We start from the raw sequence: 19,183 nt of genomic DNA on the forward strand, positions 1-19,183 counted from the left end.
TGCCAATCCAAGGAGTTTCTCTTGGAAAATACCAAAATAATTTTCTTAGCAAATAATATCATAATATATACATATAAGATAATTATATTATTTCATCAAGTAAAATGTATACTTGTGTAACATTAAAATAAGGGACCTGTTTTATGCTCACTTTATCTACATATTCTTCTCACCTCTCAGAAAAGCCAAGTCCGCCAGAAAAGCTGGGAGTAGCAAGTGTTACTAAAGACAGTGTCTCTCTTGTGTGGCTAAAGCCAGAACACGATGGTGGAAGTCGAATTGTTGGCTACCTTGTTGAAGCTCAGGAGAAAGGGCAGCAAAAATGGGTCAAATGTGCAGTAGTCAAGACAACTCATCATGTTGTCCACGGTCTCAAGGAGAATACAGAATACTTCTTCAGAGTATTTGCCGAAAACCAAGCTGGCTTAAGTGACCCGAAAGAGATGCCTCTTGCTGTCACAGTTAAGGATCAACTGGGTATGTATTTCAGTGCTAAGAGTTCATATGAATTTAAGTGATTCATAATTAATTGATTGATTGTTAATTAATTTATCCTTTTCAAGCATTGTTTTTAACATATTGTAAATGTGTTTTTCAGAATCCCCAGAGGTTGACATGAAAGGTTTCCCCAACAACACAGTTTACGTACGCGCAGGTTCAAATCTCAAGGTTGAGATTCCACTTTCGGGAAAACCATTACCAAAAGTGACTTTATCCAAAGATGGTGTTCCTATCAGACCAACCATGAGGTTCAACACAGAAACGACAGCGGAAAGTGTCATAATCAACCTCAAAGAAAGTGTGGCTGCTGATGCCGGTAGATACGACATTACAGCTGCCAACTCCAGTGGAACTACTAAATCATTTATTAAAATTGTTGTCCTGGACAGACCAGGCCCTCCTGTCGGCCCCGTGGTCCTTAGTGACATCACCGAAGAAAGTGTTACCCTGAAGTGGGAGTCACCCCTGTATGATGGCGGAAGTCAAGTGACAAACTACATTGTCCTGAAAAGAGAGACAAGCACCGCTGTGTGGTCTGAAGTGTCTGCAACAGTTGCCAGAAATATAATTAAAATAATGAAGCTAACAACAGGAGAAGAATATCAGTTCCGTATCAAAGCAGAAAATCGCTTTGGCATAAGTGACCATATTGACTCAGCCTGTGTAACTATCAAGCTGCCTTACAGTAAGTAACTTCTTGTTTGCACTCACTCTCTTTATATATATATTATATGGTCAGGACTCCTTATGTGAATATTTATATTACACTTCATATTTCTTTAGCAACTCCTGGACCTCCTTCCACACCATGGATTACCCATGTAACACGAGAAAGCATTACAGTTGGATGGCATGAACCTGTTTCCAATGGAGGCAGTCCAGTCATTGGCTATCATCTTGAGATGAAGGACAGGAACAGTATCTTATGGAAGAAAGCCAACAAAATGATTATACGCACAAGCCATTTCAAGGTTTCCAACATCAGTGCTGGACTTATCTATGAATTCAGGGTTTGTGCAGAAAATGCAGCTGGCATTGGAAAGCCAAGTCACCCATCTGATGCAGTTCTTGCTATTGATGCTTGTGGTATGTATTCAGTAGCAAAGTATTACATTTAAAATAATAAAAAAAAACAGAATTTAATGGGAAATGTTGCCTTCTATTGGCCAATATTGAATTGCAAATACAATCAGTAATTTCACATTTTCTTGTTTTCACACTGCAGAGCCGCCAAGAAACCTTCGTGTCACGGATATTTCCAAGACATTCGTCAGCCTTTCTTGGATGCAGCCAGCTTTTGATGGCGGTAGCAAAATTACTGGGTATATCGTTGAAAAACGTGATCTTCCAAATGGAAGGTGGACAAAGGCTAGCTTCACCAATGTCATCGAGACTCAGTTTACGGTGTCCGGGTTGACTCAGAACTCCCAGTATGAATTCCGTGTTTTTGCTAAGAATGCTGCAGGCTCAGTTAGTAATCCATCAGACGTTTTAGGCCCCATCACCTGTGTGGACACATATGGTAAGTGTGACTGAATGTGCCTTTGGCAGCCACCTTCTATTCCTTGGGCTCCTATGGCTCCCCTTGTTTCTTATCTCTAAACCATCACAAGCTTCCAAAGAGGAGAAAAGAATTCCATCAAAAGATAGGATTGTGTGTGTGTGTTATTGCCTTTATAGGTCGAGGGTTAGATTCCATTAGAGTCCCCTATCCAAATAGATTCAGGTAGTGATTAAAAAGGAAACAGCACACTTTATTTACAAAGCTGAATTACAAAACATTCTAAACTGGTTGATAGAACTCAATCATTTTTTTTATACTGTACTTCTATTCTCTTCCACCTTTCCCTAGACTATGTGTTGCCATGTTTCCTCCCTCTCTCCCTCTCAAAAACTACACAGATTCTCCTTAGCTCCTCATTCTCTCTCTCTCTCTCTCTCCATTCATAGTAATCCAATGGGTATGATAGGACAGGAAGAAATGTACAACTGCATAAAAAAATACAGGACAGTGTGATTTTGTTTAACGATTTTCTGTGCAGAAATCCCTATCTGAATTCAAGCTCCTTAGTAGCCAGTACCACACAGATTCAAATGTTCTTTGACATTGCTATGAGGGTATAGAAAACATATCAATCGGTATTGAGACTCTTTTAAATCTTTTTTAAGCGTTGAAATGTCTTAATACATTTTTATTCCATTTATTTATTTTTCTTTAAGGTGCACCTGAAATAGATGTACCACCAGAATACACAGAAGTGGTCAAATACAAAGCTGGCACTGCCGTTAAGCTGAAACTTGGCATTTCAGGAAAGCCCATCCCTACAATTGAATGGTTCAGAAATGGTAAAGAAATACAAACCAGTGCCCAGATTTCTATTGAAAACACCACCGAATTTTCAGCCATCCTGATCAAAGATGCAACTCGTCTTAACAGTGGCAGTTATGAGTTGAAATTAAAGAACGCCATGGGTTCTGCATCTGCCACGGTTCGGGTACAAATACTTGGTATGTTCTGAAAAATATTATAGCCTTAAATATTTTAATGAGTTCCACTAGCTGTGCCCATTCTTGTATGTTAAAAATTCCATGATTTCCTTTCCCATCAACAGATAAGCCGGGACCTCCCGGCGGACCTGTACAGTTCAGAACTGTCACTGCTGAAAAGATCACCATTATGTGGGATCCACCAGCGGACGACGGAGGTGCAAGTATAACACATTACATTGTTGAAAAACGCGAGACAAGCCGCGTGGTATGGTCTGTAGTTTCAGAAAAGCAAGAGGAATGTATTGTCACCACCACGAAAATCATAAAAGGGAATGAATACATATTCCGCATACGAGCGGTAAACAAGTTTGGTGTTGGCGAGCCTCTGGAATCAGATGCTGTCGTAGCCAAGAATGCATTTGGTAAGCTAAACAGCTAATAACGGGTACCTTCTTCAACATTTTTATAGCTAACATCTTTATTTACATTGACCTGATGTAATTTTCGTTTCAATTTTAAAAAATATACAGTTACACCTGGACAGCCTGGTGTGCCAGAAGTCACCATGATAACGAAACAATCGATGACTGTCTTCTGGAGCAGACCTACTGTGGATGGTGGTAGTGAAATAAGTGGATATTACCTTGAGAAGCGTGATAAGAAAAGTCTAAGCTGGTTCAAGATCACTAAAGAAACCATCCGTGACACCAGACAGAAAGTGACAGGACTAACTGAGAACAGTGAATACCAGTTCAGAGTTTCTGCTGTGAATGCAGCTGGACAAGGTCCCTTCTCAGAGGCCTCTGACTTCTTCAAAGCAGCAGATCCTATTGGTAAGAAACCATGCCTGTGCCGGTCGGTCTACATATTCAGGGAACAAGTAATAAGACGTTCTTGGAATTTAATGTATTTACAAATTATTGTTGTAATTTGTACTTTACAGACAAACCTGGACCACCTGTAAAGCTGAAGGTTGTGGATACTACAAAGACCTCCATCACACTTAGATGGGCTAAACCAGCCTATGATGGAGGAAGTGCAATTACCAGCTATGCGATCGAAAAGAGAGAAGCGGAGGAGGAAGAATGGACTGTGGTCAGTGCCAGAGGAGAAGTGAGAACCACTGAGTATGTTGTTTCTAATCTTCAGCCAGGAATCAATTATTACTTCCGTGTAGCTGCAATAAATTATGCTGGACAAGGGGAACCTATTGAAATGACTGAACCTGTACAAGCGAAAGATATACTTGGTATGTCAATTTAACCTTTTACTATTTTCAATATTATATATCTCTAGCTTTTTCCAAATATTAATAATTTCCCTTATTTATTTAAATGTGTGTGGTTTTTGTTTCTTTGTTTCTTTGTTTTTTGCAGAGGAGCCAGAGATTGATCTGGACGTCGCTCTCAGAACCTCCATCGTAGCTAAAGCGGGCGAAGATGTGCAAATAATGATTCCGTTTAAAGGAAGACCTCCTCCAACTGTCACATGGAGAAAGGGCGATAAAAATCTTGGTACAGATGAACGGTATAGCATTCAGAACACAGAGTCGTCTACACTACTTACTATTCCTCAGGTTGATCGCAACGATACAGGGAAATACGTGCTCACCATCGAGAATGGAGTTGGGAAACCCAAAACTTCATTTGTGAATGTTAAAGTACTTGACACTCCATCTGCCTGCCAGAGACTTCATCTGAAAAATGTTTCCCGTGGAACTGTGACCTTGGTGTGGGAACCTCCACTCATCAATGGTGGCTCTGAAGTAACAAATTATGTCATTGAAAAAAGAGATGCTACAAAGAGAGCTTGGTCTACTGTGACGGCGAAGTGCTCTCACACAACATTTAAGATAACTGGCCTGTCAGAAAAAATCCCATACTTCTTCCGTGTGATGGCAGAAAATGAGAATGGATTGGGTGAGCCGTGTGAAACCACAGAACCTGTGAAAGCTGCCGAAGTCCCAGGACCTGTACGAGACCTGGCCATGAAAGATTCAACCAAGACCTCGGTCACTTTACAGTGGAGCAAACCTGACTTTGACGGTGGTAGCATCATATCAGAGTACATCATTGAAAAGAGACTGAAGGATGAGACGGAATGGTCCTTTGCAGGGACAAGTAAAGCATGCGAATTCGAAGCTGAGAAACTTAAGGAGCTTTCAGTTGTGGAATTCAGAGTGTCCGCTAAGAATGAAAAAGGAAGAAGTGACGGTGTTACAACTGGTCCCATTACAGTGAAAGATTATATAATAGTACCTGAAGCAGACCTTTCCGATATACCTGGAGGACAGGTGACCGTGAGAATAGGACATAACGTCCACATTGAATTGCCTTATAAGGGAAAGCCAAGGCCAACTATGAGTTGGCTGAAAGACAACATCCCTCTGAAAGAAAGTGAGCATATTCGTTTCAAGAAAACAGAAAACAAAATAACTTTAAGCATCAGAAATGCGAAAAAAGAATATGGCGGCAAATATACCTTGATTCTTGACAATGGTGTCCACAGAAAGACATTCCCAATTACAGTTATAACACTGGGTCCTCCATCTAAGCCAAAAGGACCTATAAAATTAGAGGAAATCAAAGCAGACAGTATGGTCCTTTCATGGGGAGCTCCTGAAGATGACGGAGGAGGAGAAATAACTGGCTACAGTGTTGAGAAACGGGAAACGTCCCAAACCAACTGGAAAATGGTGTGTTCTAGTACAGAAAAGACAACCTTCAAAGTCCCCAACCTTGTTAAAGATACAGAATATCAGTTTAGAATCCGTGCAGAAAACAGATACGGAGTGAGCCCGCCACTGAACTCTGTAGAGGTCATAGCGAAGCACCAGTTCAAACCACCAGGTTCACCTGGGAAACCAGTAGTTTACAATGTAACAGCTGATGGAATGACCATATCTTGGGATGCCCCAGTTTATGATGGAGGTGCAGAAATTACTGGATACCATGTAGAAAAGAAAGAAAGAAACAGCATTCTCTGGCAGAAAGTAAACATTTCATCAATATCTAGCAGAGAACACAGAATTACTGGTTTAATGGAAGGCTTGGACTACCAGTTCCGTGTATATGCAGAAAATTCAGCTGGATTAAGCAATCCTAGTGATCCAAGCAAATTTACACTGGCGGTCTCTCCAGTTGGTAAGTGACGGACCAGTCCATGTAGAACACCTGTTTCGACTTTGCTGTAGAAATCGGTCATTATTTATATTACTATGCATCTCTCTTTCAGATCCCCCTGGCACTCCTGATTATATCGACGTGACAAGGGAAACCATTACTCTGAAGTGGACCGCACCTGTGCGGGATGGAGGCAGCAAGATCGTAGGCTACAGCATCGAGAAACGGCAAGGAAGTGGCGACCGCTGGGTCAGATGCAATTTTACCGATGTCACTGAATGCCAGTATACAGCTACAGGACTTAGCCCTGGTGATCGGTATGAGTTCAGAATACTTGCAAGAAATGCTGTTGGAACAATCAGTCCTCCTTCACAGTCTTCAGGCTATATCATGACTAGAGATGAAGCTGGTAAGCCTTATTTATTAATAGTAAAGCAAGTTGGCTAAACCCCAAAGGCTCTTAAGAGTTTGAAAGGAACACCGCATTATTACAGTCAGACTAGACAATTAGGAAACCAACATGAATTTGACACAACTACGGGAGGCAGTGGAAGATAGGAGGGCCTGGTGTGCTCTGGTCCATGGGGTCACGAAGAGTCGGTCATAACTAAACGACTAAACAACGACGAGACAACTAGGAGTAGCTTACTTTTGAGTAGACATTCGATTCACCTGTATTCATTCTTAGCAATACCTTAAAGTATTTTAAATGTGAATCAACTAGTTAAACAAGAAACTAATATTATGGGGAGGGAGGGAAGGAAACTGGCTGAAAACATGCATGGTACTAATGATATGTTTAATATTAAGAGGATCTCTGAAATAAAATAAATAACATACATCACTGTATTGTTTTCTGAGAAGCTGCAATGGTAACCACTGTTTACTTTTTATTTTGCTTCTATTCATTGTGCAGTTCCTCCAAATATTGAATTTGGTGCCGAGCATTTTGAAGGCCTTACTGTGAAAGCTGGAGAAAGCATCCGACTTAAAGTTCTCATCACCGGCCGGCCGGTTCCTCAGGTGACCTGGTTTAAAGATGGCAAAGAAATTGATAAGAGACTGAATCTAGAAATCACCAGTGCCATTGGCTACAGTACTGTCTTTGTCAGAGATGCCTCTCGAGATCATCGTGGAGTTTATCGAGTAGAAGCCAAGAATGCTTCGGGAGTGAAACAGGCAGAAATCACCATAAGGGTGCAAGGTATCCTGCAATCACTTTATTGCACTTTCCGTGTCTCAAACAGAACCACTTTTATTTCACAGCCTCTTCATGCTGTTTCAAAATTAGTGCAATAATGGTTAATAATTTAATGTTACAGATACCCCGGGACAAGTCGGTGGGCCAATACGATTTACCAATATTACTGAGGAGAAGGCAACATTATGGTGGGAACCTCCAGCTAATGATGGCTGCGCAGCCATTACTCATTATGTGATTGAAAAGCGTGAAACCAGCAGAGTATCCTGGGCACTCATTGAAGACAACTGCGAAGCTTGCAGCTATACAGCACTTAAGTTAATTAAAGGCAACGAGTACCAGTTCCGTGTCTCTGCAGCTAACAAGTTTGGTGTCGGCCGGCCATTGGAATCTGATCCATTCGTAGCCCAGCCCCATTACAGTAAGTTTACTTTAAACTGAGATAGCCTTTGAACTGAGAAAGTGTGATGCCATCTTTGCTAATTGTAGCCAGAATACTTTCTGATTGATTTCTTTTACCTCATAGCTGTTCCTGATGCTCCTGGAACTCCAGAACCAAGCAACGTGACAGGAAATAGTATCACACTCACATGGGAAAGGCCAGCATCAGATGGTGGGAGTGATATTGATCAGTATATCTTGGAGAGAAGAGAGAAGAAGAGTATTCGTTGGGTTAGAGTACCCAGCAAGAGACCAATTGCAGAGACAAGATTCAGAGTCACTGGCCTAACCGAAGGCAATGAATACGAGTTCCAGGTTATGGCAGAGAATAAGGCTGGAGTCGGGCCACCAAGTGGTATCTCAAGGCTGATCAAGTGCAGGGAGCAAGTTCACCCACCCAGCGCTCCTACTGTGGTCAAAGTGACAGACACCTCAAAGACAAGTGTCAGCCTAGAATGGACAAAGCCAGTTTTTGATGGAGGCCTGGAAATCATTGGCTACATCATCGAAATGTGCAAAGCTGACTTGGGAGAGTGGCACAAAGTCAATGCGGAGACTTGCATTGCGACCAAGTACACCGTGATTGATCTAGAACCCAACGAGCACTACAAATTCCGAGTCAGTGCCGTAAATGGTGCAGGCAGAGGAGAAAGCTGCGAAGTTGCTGCTTCAATCCAAACAGTCGACAGGCTTTCCTCGCCTGAACTTGATATTGATGCTAACTTCAAGCAGACCCATATTGTCAGGGCAGGTGCAAGCATCCGCCTCTTCATTGCCTACCGCGGCCGGCCTGTTCCTACAGCTACGTGGTCCAAAGCAGATTCCAATCTTACCTTACGTGCTAACATTCAGACAACAGACTCATTCAGCACATTAACGGTGGAGAACTGCAATAGAACAGACGCGGGCAAATACGTTTTCACTGTGGAAAACAACAGTGGTAGCAAAGCCATTACTTTCACTGTTAAAGTGCTAGATACCCCTGGGCCACCCGGTCCCATTACATTTAAGGACGTGGCTAGAGACTCTATCACTTTAATGTGGGATGCTCCCGTTTTGGACGGAGGTGCCCGCATCCACCATTATATTGTGGAGAAGCGAGAAGCAAGCCGCCGCAGCTGGCAGATTGTTCACGAAAAATGTACTCGACAGATTTGCAAGGTCTCGGACCTTGCAGAAGGTGTGCCCTATTTTTACCGTGTTTCTGCAGAAAATGAATATGGAGTAGGTGAACCCTGTGAGTTAACAGAGCCAGTTGTAGCCACTGAAGAGCCCGCACCACCTAAGAGACTGGATATTGTGGACACCACTAGGTCATCTGTGGAACTAGCTTGGCTGAAACCTGATCATGACGGTGGCAGTCGTATCATTGGATACCGCATCGAGATGAAACAGAAGGGATCTGATGTTTGGGTGGAAGCTGGTGAAACCAAACAGCTAACTTTTACAGTTGAAGGTCTCATAGAGAACAATGAGTATGAGTTCCGTGTCAAAGCCAAGAACAGTGCCGGCTACAGTCAGCCAAGAGAAGCCTTCTCTTCTGTCATCATTAAAGAACCTCAAATTGAACCAACTGCTGATCTCAGTGGAATAACTAGACAACTTATAACCTGCAAAGCTGGAAGCACCTTTACCATTGACATCCCGATCAGTGGACGTCCGGTGCCAAAGGTAACATGGAAACTTGAAGAAATGAGACTAAAGGAAACTGACAGAGTGACTATCAAGACAACAAAGGATAGAACGACAATGATAGTCAAGGACAGCATGAGAGGTGACTCTGGTAAATATTACTTGACTCTCGAGAACACCGCTGGTGTGAAAACATTCACTGTCACAGTCATTGTTATTGGAAGACCAGGTCCAGTTACACGGCCAGTAGAAATATCATCTGTGACAGCTGAATCCTGTGTATTGTCGTGGAGAGAGCCTGAAGATGATGGCGGCAGTGAGATTACAAACTACATTGTTGAAAAACGCGAATCTGGTACAACAGCATGGCAACTGGTAAATTCCAGTGTCAAACGTACACAGATCAAAGTAACTCATCTCACGAAATACATGGAATATACCTTCCGTGTCAGCTCTGAAAACAGATTTGGTGTCAGCAAGCCAGTGGAATCAGTACCAGTTGTGGCTGAACATCCATTTGGTAAGGAACCATTATTTTAAAAATTGTGCATAAATATCTTGCAGTTCTGCTTTTTTTAAAAATTCTGATCTAACCTTTCTTTCTTGTTTTGCATTAGTCCCACCGAGCTCACCAACCAGACCAGAGGTCTACTATGTTTCTGCCAATGCCATGTCAATTCGGTGGGAGGAACCGTATCATGACGGTGGCAGCAAAGTCATTGGGTACTGGATTGAAAAGAAAGAACGCAACACAATCCTTTGGGTGAAAGAAAATAAAACTCCATGCTGTGAATGTGACTACAAGGTTACAGGGCTTGTCGAAGGCCTGGAGTACCAATTCAGAGTATATGCATTGAATTCGGCTGGAGTGAGCAAAGCTAGTGAAGCTTCCAGGCCCGTATTGGCCCAAAACCCCGTTGGTAAGTGTGACTGGTCCAGAAAGTTTGTTTCGGCAACTATTTCAAGGATAGCGAAATAATATTTTCCGATACGTTTTTCTCCTCCAGATCCACCAGGCAGACCAGAAGTAACAGATGTCACCAGGTCTTCAGTGTCATTAACCTGGACTCCACCACTTTATGATGGTGGAAGCAAAGTTGTCGGCTATATTATAGAACGCAAGCCATACAATGAAGCTGGAGATGGACGCTGGCTAAAATGCAACTACACCATCGTCTCAGAAAACTTCTTCACTGTGACGGCTCTCAGTGAAGGAGAAGCATATGAATTCCGTGTGTTGGCAAAGAATGCTGCTGGTGTAATTAGCAAAGGTTCTGAATCGACTGGTGCCGTTGCCTGTAGGGATGAATACTGTAAGAGTCACTCGTGTGCTTTTTTAAATATCAGGTAACTTTTAAAAGAGTTTTAAAGCCAAGGTCAACATATGTATCTATTTCTCTTGCTTTTTCATAGCACCACCTAAAGCTGAACTGGATGCCAAGTTGAAAGGAGAGGTTGTAACTGTAAGAGCTGGATCCGATCTTGTTCTTGAGGCATCAATTGGTGGGAAACCCGAGCCTAAAGTCTTTTGGTCTAAGGGTGACAAAGAGTTGGACCCGTCCGAAAAGATCTCCTTGCAATATACAAGCAAGCATGCCATTGCAATCATCAAATTCTGTGACAGAAATGACACTGGAAAATACACGTTAACTGTTAAAAACCCCAGTGGCACAAAGCACGTCGCTGTCCTTGTCAAAGTGCTTGGTGAGTGTTGCACAGTTATTAATGTTCTGTTGCCACAGCTTTCACTCTTTCACCATGAGTTTTTAAATGTGTCCTTACCTTTCTACTCCTTGTTTCCAGATTCTCCTGGTCCATGTGCTGGCAAAATCACCATTAGCAGAGTAACAGAGGAAAAGTGCACCCTAGCTTGGAATAGTCCCCAAGAAGACGGAGGGGCAGAAATCACACATTACATTGTAGAGAGGCGTGAGACCAGCAGGCTGAACTGGGTCATTGTAGAAGCCGAATGTCAAACATTATCATGCGTCGTAACAAGACTCATTAGGAACAATGAATACATCTTCCGTGTGAGAGCTGTCAACAAATATGGACCAGGTGTTCCACTTGAAACAGAAGCCATTATTGCTAGAAATTCTTTCAGTAAGTATCTGCCTGGATCAAGGTCATTTGTGTTTGGAGATGGGCAATGGGGAGTGAGGCATCACACACGATTCCTGCAAAATGTCTCATTGTTTCTCTTTCTTTTAAAAAATTTTTGCAGCTATTCCATCACCTCCAGGCGTGCCTGTAGCAGTGGGTGTTGGCAAAGAACACGTCATTATCCAGTGGCAGAAACCAGAGTCAGATGGGGGTAGTGAGATTAGCACCTACCTTGTAGACAAGCGGGAAAAGAGAAGTCTACGCTGGACACGAGTTAACAAAGACTTTATCATCTATGATACACGGCTGAAAGTTACTGGCCTGATGGAAGGCAGTGATTATCAGTTCCGTGTCACAGCCGTAAACGCCGCTGGTAACAGTGAGCCCAGCGATGCTTCTCAGTATGTGTTGTGCAAAGATCCATCATGTAAGTTCCCAAGATCAATATACATATAAATATGTTTAAGTAGAAAGCAAGTGGCATAGAGAGTAAGCAATTACAAAACAAGCGAAGACTCAAAGAGGACAGTTGTTCCATTCACCAGAGCCCCATATTAGTCTGCTATTTTTATTTTATTTTTTTTACCTTATCTTACTTTAGGATTGATATACTGCACTAAGACTATTCCCAGGGCACCTTTGTATTTCATTCTGTTATATGACATATCCAGGAGCCCATTTCACTTAGAGAGAAATGGGCTCCTGGATCAGTCAGAAGGAGAAATGCCCATGAATTCTGGATGTCATGCCATTTGTGAAAGGGGAGCTCATTTTTTCATTCATGTGCTCAAGCTGTCGCTTTTATTTCTGAGAAGCACATGTTCACAGTGGGCAAAATGTGCCAAGGCACCCCATAATTAAAAGTTCAGTTTTAACTTAAGTATATCCCAACTTAGAATTTAGTCCGTGCTATAAACCGTGCTCTCAAGAGTATAAATATATATATTTTTTCATGGTCAGTGGTAGAAATGGCATACATGCTCATAATTACTGCAGAAATGTCCAAATGGTTATTTCTTAAGGTGTTAAGTTGTCACCTGTTCACTGAAATAACATGAGGCATGTGTTATCCCTTTCCAAAGACACTCCAGCACCACCATCACCTCCAAGAGTTGTGGACACTACAAAGACCAGCATAAGCTTGGCTTGGACAAAGCCCATGTACGATGGTGGAGTTGACATCTTAGGCTACGTTCTTGAAATGAAAGAAGAAGGTACCGATCAGTGGTATAGGGCACATAGTACTGCCACCATAAGGAACGCGGAATTCACCGTCACGGGTCTTAAAACAAGCCAGAAATACCGCTTCAGGGTGGCTGCTACCAATATTAATGGTATGAGTGAATACAGTGAGTCATCTGCCGAAATAGAACCTGTGGAAAGAATAGGTAATGTCATGATCCGGTGTGTTCATAAATCACTCACAAATTTCTGTTAGCAAACGTTCTGAGAAATGTTCAAATCCAACTGAATCCTTCATTTTTCTCCCTACCTATAGAAATACCAGATCTTGAGCTTGCTGATGATCTAAAGAAGACTGTTACTGTTAGAGCAGGTGGCTCCTTGCGTCTAATGGTGTCCGTATCTGGCAGACCACCACCAATAATCACATGGAACAAAAAGGGTGTTGACCTTGCAAGTCGCGGTATTATTGACATTACAGACAGTTATACCCTGTTGGTTGTGGATAAGGTTAACCGATATGATGCTGGGAAATACGTCATTGAAGCTGAAAATCAGTCAGGAAAGAAATCTGCATCAATTATTGTAAAAGTCTACGGTACGTACAAGCAGTGCTATCTTTGTTTACTTTGTTCTAGCAGCAGTTCTGCGTATTTGCCTATATTTCTAGTTACAACTTGGAGACGTCATTAAATAGATGGAGTTGTGTAGTAAATGACTATTATTATTACTATTCCAAAATGACAGATATTTGCAAAATAGATTTTCATTGTGAACAGACTGGGCAGTCACTAAATAACAGGGAAATTAGAGAGGAGAGAAAAAGTGATGTGTCTGTGATGGCAAATGGTTTTGAGAACAATGGACCGTCTGTGAGTTTTAGCTGAGTAATATATGTAGGAACAATACTCAGACAGGTATTTGGGTTTGTCTATTCCATTAAAAACACAACAACAAAATGTTTTGGCAGCTTAAAGACTGACATTTTTTATTTGCCATAAGCTTTCACGGGCTGTTGGATACCACATCTGAAGAAGTGGGCTTCAGACCACAAGAGTTTACATCAGACAAAAATGGTCTTCGAGGTGTCACCAGACTTCTTATTGCTTTTGAAAAAGTACTGGATGACAGCAACCCAGAAAAATATATGACAAAGTCTATTTTTGCCTTTCCTCTCCCCCATAGATACTCCTGGCCCACCAGGATCTGTGAAGGTCAAAGAGGTCTCAAAGGACTCCGTGACAATTACCTGGGAAATTCCTACCATTGATGGTGGTGCTCCAGTCAGCAACTACATAATTGAGAAACGGGAGGCTGCCATGAGAGCCTACAAGACTGTAACAACTAAATGTAGCAAAACCCTTTATCGAATTTCTGGACTCATTGAGGGAGCCCTCTATTACTTCCGTGTGTTGCCAGAAAACATCTACGGTATTGGTGAGCCCTGTGAGACATCAGATGCAGTGTTGGTGTCAGAGGTCCCGACTGCACCGCAGAAATTGGAAGTGGTAGATGTTACTAAATCTACTGTATCACTTGCATGGGACAAACCACAACATGATGGTGGCAGCAGATTAACTGGCTATGTAATCGAGGCCAGTAAAGCTGGAAGTGAAAGGTGGATGAAAGTGGTAACCCTGAAACCTACTGTCTTGGAACACACAATAATTTCATTAAATGAAGGTGAACAGTACCTGTTTAGAGTCAGAGCCCAAAATCAGAAGGGCGTGTCTGAAGCAAGAGAGATAGTCACAGCAGTGACAGTACAAGAATTAAAAGGTAGGAATCTTGATTATAATGAACATTAAAACATTATTGCCTATAGTCTTGATATCTAGTTGAACAAGGAATGACAACATTGGGGTTTTCTTCTTCTTTTCTTAGTTGTACCTGCAATGGATCTTGCTGGAATACCTCAAAAGACCCTTCATGTACCAGCTGGCAAACCTATAGAGCTAGCTATTCCAATTTCTGGAAGACCCCCACCAGCTGTTTCTTGGTTCTTTGCTGGCTCTAAACTAAGAGAATCAGAGCGTGTCAAAGTTGAAACTGTTGCCAAGGTCACGAAACTAACCATTCGTGAAACCACAATACATGACACTGGGGAATATACGCTAGAACTGAAGAATACATCTGGAACTGCTCTTGGAAGAATAAAAGTTATTATCCTTGGTAAGAATCTGCCTTTGAGCATGTATTGCTCATTACTTTTTCCTTGTGTAGCGTTTCCCAAATGTAACTACACTGTCTTTGTCCTTATTTCTCTGCTTATGTCCGATTTTTCTTCGCTACAGACAAACCTGGGCCACCCACTGGACCTATTAAAGTTGTTGATATTGATTCATCTTTTGTAACCATTTCCTGGGAACCCCCTGAGATGGATGGTGGTGCAGCCCTCAGTGGCTATGTGGTGGAGCAACGTGATGCTCATCGTCCCGGATGGCTGCCAGTGTCTGAATCTGTAACTCGGACAACATTTAAGTTTAGTAAACTTATTGAGGGTGCCGAATACGTCTTCCGTGTGGCTGCCACCAATCGCTTTGGAATTGGGTCATACTTGCAGTCTGAAATCATCGAATGCAAGAGCAGAATCAGTAAGCAAATATCTCCCCACCCTTTTTTTCATATGAAACACGAGATCCATCTACATGGACACACATAGAAATATTTCTAAAATTGACGCTATATTAATTCTGTTTTTCTTTTCCTTCGCACAAGTTAACAAAATGAAACACTACTTGTCTTCTTTTGAATATGACCTGATAGTAAATGGCATTGTGGTCTCATATATTTTTTTCACTTTTTAAAACATAGGTCTTCCTGGCCCACCTGGTACCCCAGAAGTATTTGATATCTCCCGCGATGGAATGACACTGACTTGGTATCCACCAGAAGAGGATGGTGGTTCACAGATCTCTGGCTACATTGTGGAACGCAAAGAAGTTAGATCGGACAAGTGGGTCCGTGTCAATAAAGTTGCAGTGACTATGACGCGCTATCGATCTACTGGGCTGGTTGAAGGATTGGAGTACGAACACCGTATCACAGCGGTCAATGCTCGGGGTAGTGGCAAACCAAGCCGACCTTCCAAATCAGCAGTGGCTAGAGATCCAATCGGTAATTAACGTCTTGGATTTATGAAGTACTCTAGAGACAAAGATAAATAGTGATCCCATCTACTCTTAGAACAGGGAGAATATTTGAGAAATGGTGGCTAGAAATATTTTGGGTTGTCTTTTAAACAAAAAAACTAAATGTATCACTGTTCTGAATATGTCTGACTCTGCTGTGTTCAAACATTCCAGCTCCTCCGGGCAAACCTCAGAATCCAAGAGTTACAGATACCACAAGAACATCCATTTCCCTGGCTTGGAGTCCACCAGAAGATGAAGGCGGGTCTAAAGTCAGTGGCTACTTGATTGAAATGCAAAAGGTTGATCAGTTTGAATGGACGAAATGCAACACCACTCCCACCAAGATCCGCGAATACACGTTAACGCATCTTCCACAAGGTGCAGAGTACAGATTCCGTGTTCTGGCTTGTAATGCTGGAGGTCCAGGTGAACCTGCCGAGGTGCCAGGAACAGCTAAAGTAACCGAAATGCTTGGTAGGATATTTTACTTATTAATTTGTAATGAAATCTATAGAATTAAAGGAAAGTAAACTAGGACACTGTTTAGTCTTTTTATAGATAACATGCCATGTATTCTCTCTTCCCAGAATTACCTGATTATGAACTTGATGAAAAATACCTGGAAGGCATCTTTGTGAGACAAGGTGGAGTAATTAAGCTTACAATACCAATTAAAGGTAAACCTATTCCAATATGCAAATGGACTAAAGAAGGGAATGACGTCTCCAAGAGAGCCATGATTGCCACCTCTGAATCACACACTGAACTTGTGATAAAAGAGGCGGAGAGAGAAGATTCTGGTACCTATGACTTGACACTGGAAAACAAGTGTGGCAAGAAGGTTGTATACATCAAAGTCAGAGTAATTGGCACTCCCAATCCGCCAGAAGGGCCGCTTGAGTATGACGACATACAAGCGCGCTCTGTCAGGGTCAGCTGGAAACCTCCCACTGATGACGGTGGCGCAGACCTCCTGGGATATATTGTTGAAAGGCGTGAAGTACCAAAGACTGCGTGGTACACGGTGGATGCCAGGGTAAAGGGTACCTCATTAGTAGTGAAAGGACTCAAAGAAAATGTGGAATATCACTTCCGGGTTTCTGCTGAAAACCAGTTTGGCATAAGCAAATCCCTGAAATCCGAGGAGCCTGTTGTGCCCAAAACACCTTTGCGTAAGTATATATTTCAGTGTTATTTTAATAAATGGGGGCGGGGGGGGAGAGAATATTTTGGTTTTGTACTTCCTCCAAGGAGTTCGCAGTAATGATAGGATGGCTGACTTTAATTCTCATAATAAACCTGAGAGATATGTTGGGATGATTGAATGGTCTTTATAGCTGAATAAGGATTCAAACCCAGGTTTCACACTGACCTCCGGTTATTGTGTTATTTTCCACAGATCCTCCAGAGCCTCCGAGTTACCCACCAGAAATACTCGATGTCACAAAGAGTTCCATTAGCTTGACTTGGTCCAGACCTAGAGATGATGGTGGCTCTCGTGTCACTGGCTACTATATTGAGCGGAGAGAAACATCTACTGAGAAATGGGTCAGGCACAACAAGACTCACATCACAACCACAATGTACACACTCACGGGGCTAATCCCTGATGCTGAATATCAATTCCGCATTGTGGCTCAAAACGATATTGGGGAGAGTGAACCAAGTCCTACTTCTGAGCCTGTGGTGTGCAAGGATCCATTTGGTATGCAAATATAAGGTTTTTTTTAAATAGGGCAGCAGAATGATGCTGGGAAAGAATTTCTTATGAATATTTTTTTTCTTATGATTTAAAAAAATATTTTTTTTACAGATAAACCAAGCCAACCTGGAGAAATTGAAATCACATCCATATCTAAGGACAGCATTACTTTAGAATGGGAGAGACCTGAATGTGATGGTGGTAAAGATATCATCGGATACTGGGTTGAATATCGCCAGTCTGGAGAGGCGACATGGAAGAAGTGCAATAGAGAGCGTATCAAAGACAGGCAGTTTATCATGGGTGGCTTACTTGAAGCTACAGAATATGAATTCAGAGTCTTTGCAGAAAATGAAACTGGAATTGGCAGACCTCGTAGAACTGCGATGGCAGTGAAGACCAAGCTGACATGTATGTTTAAATAGTCTACCATATTCGTTATGCTTTAGGTTCCCCTTGAAAATACATGATCTGTAACAATAAACCGTGGTTTGATGTGGTCCTATACAGTTCCACAATATAATTTTCCTCACCAAAGTGTATGCCCAGCTCTTTTGGGCTTTCTGAAAGCAATCCTTCAGGTGCCTCAGGCAAATGAAGTGAAACAGGTCATGACTAATAAGAGGGCCCCAAGCAAACTTCCCCAAGGGTAACACCCATACCCATCTCTTTTCAGTTGCAAAAAAAACACATTTGTGTCTTCTCCCAGGCATTTTAGATTTCTATTACCAGGTTTTTGAGACCTTCAGTGTTTGTATCATATCACTTATCTTGTTGTTTTAAACCTGTTCTGTTGTGCGATCAACTCTGAATTGTTTTTCTTATTGGGTGGTGCATAATAAATCACCAAATCATTAAATATATAGACCATTTTATTGTTGCGTATTTCTACTGCAGTGATAGAAATAAGCTGTTTCCTCGTCCAGTACTAAAGTGCTTTAATGAAACGAAAGGTGATGCTATTATTAAATCATCAGAACTGGACTTTGATGCTACCTCGCTGCTGCTTGTAAGGCAGGGGAGGGACATGGGCAAAAAAAAAAACCAATTGAGGAAGCTTTCAATATTATTATTATTTCTCTTTTTATAAATGCAGCTGGTGAAGCACCAGGAATAAGGCAAGAAATTAAGGATGTCACTACAAATCTGGGCGAACCAGGTCAGCTATCGTGCCAGATTGTCGGTAGGCCACTTCCTGACATTAAGTGGTATCGTTTTGGCAAGGAACTGATACAGAGCCGGAAATACAAGATGTCCTCAGATGGACGCACCCACACACTGACCGTCCTCACAGAAGAGCAGGAAGATGAAGGCCTTTATACTTGCAGGGCTGTCAATGAAGTTGGGGAGATTGAAACTAGTGGCAAGCTATTATTACAGGCTCCCCCTCAATTCCATCCTGGCTTCCCACTGAAAGAGAAATATCGGGCAGGTGTAGGCTCTACTCTTCGGCTCCATGTGGTATACATTGGCCGTCCGGTACCTGCTATCACTTGGTTCCATGGCAAGAAACTTCTGAAGAATACAGAAACTATTACCATAGAGAACACAGAGCATTATACCCACCTTGTCATTAAAAACGTACAGCATAAGACCCATGCAGGAAAGTACAAGGTCCAACTTAGCAACACATTTGGAACAGTTGATACCGTACTCAACGTGGAAATACAAGGTA

The 19,183-nt window shown here is 42.1% G+C and overlaps 1 protein-coding gene across 1 annotated transcript in view; it reads left to right on the top strand.

Annotated features, from left to right (window-relative positions):
• LOC110084610 (titin) overlaps window positions 1-19,183 on the top strand; it is a 299,695-nt gene that overhangs the window by 269,137 nt on the left and 11,375 nt on the right. Inside the window, exons 278-306 of the mRNA XM_078386905.1 lie at window positions 181-477; window positions 599-1,186; window positions 1,285-1,587; window positions 1,727-2,023; window positions 2,722-3,009; window positions 3,114-3,413; window positions 3,522-3,824; window positions 3,935-4,240; window positions 4,368-6,134; window positions 6,226-6,522; window positions 7,030-7,317; window positions 7,436-7,735; window positions 7,841-9,907; window positions 10,005-10,307; window positions 10,395-10,700; window positions 10,801-11,091; window positions 11,191-11,490; window positions 11,612-11,917; window positions 12,573-12,878; window positions 12,989-13,270; window positions 13,858-14,451; window positions 14,557-14,844; window positions 14,967-15,266; window positions 15,487-15,789; window positions 15,978-16,280; window positions 16,394-16,978; window positions 17,206-17,511; window positions 17,620-17,919; window positions 18,605-19,180. Coding sequence (XP_078243031.1) covers window positions 181-477; window positions 599-1,186; window positions 1,285-1,587; window positions 1,727-2,023; window positions 2,722-3,009; window positions 3,114-3,413; window positions 3,522-3,824; window positions 3,935-4,240; window positions 4,368-6,134; window positions 6,226-6,522; window positions 7,030-7,317; window positions 7,436-7,735; window positions 7,841-9,907; window positions 10,005-10,307; window positions 10,395-10,700; window positions 10,801-11,091; window positions 11,191-11,490; window positions 11,612-11,917; window positions 12,573-12,878; window positions 12,989-13,270; window positions 13,858-14,451; window positions 14,557-14,844; window positions 14,967-15,266; window positions 15,487-15,789; window positions 15,978-16,280; window positions 16,394-16,978; window positions 17,206-17,511; window positions 17,620-17,919; window positions 18,605-19,180 — 13,050 coding nt within the window. The remainder of the gene's footprint in view (window positions 1-180; window positions 478-598; window positions 1,187-1,284; window positions 1,588-1,726; window positions 2,024-2,721; window positions 3,010-3,113; window positions 3,414-3,521; window positions 3,825-3,934; window positions 4,241-4,367; window positions 6,135-6,225; window positions 6,523-7,029; window positions 7,318-7,435; window positions 7,736-7,840; window positions 9,908-10,004; window positions 10,308-10,394; window positions 10,701-10,800; window positions 11,092-11,190; window positions 11,491-11,611; window positions 11,918-12,572; window positions 12,879-12,988; window positions 13,271-13,857; window positions 14,452-14,556; window positions 14,845-14,966; window positions 15,267-15,486; window positions 15,790-15,977; window positions 16,281-16,393; window positions 16,979-17,205; window positions 17,512-17,619; window positions 17,920-18,604; window positions 19,181-19,183) is intronic.

Source organism: Pogona vitticeps, chromosome 1 (assembly GCF_051106095.1).
Source record: "Pogona vitticeps strain Pit_001003342236 chromosome 1, PviZW2.1, whole genome shotgun sequence".
In the NCBI taxonomy this organism is placed as follows: Eukaryota; Metazoa; Chordata; class Lepidosauria; order Squamata; family Agamidae; genus Pogona; species Pogona vitticeps.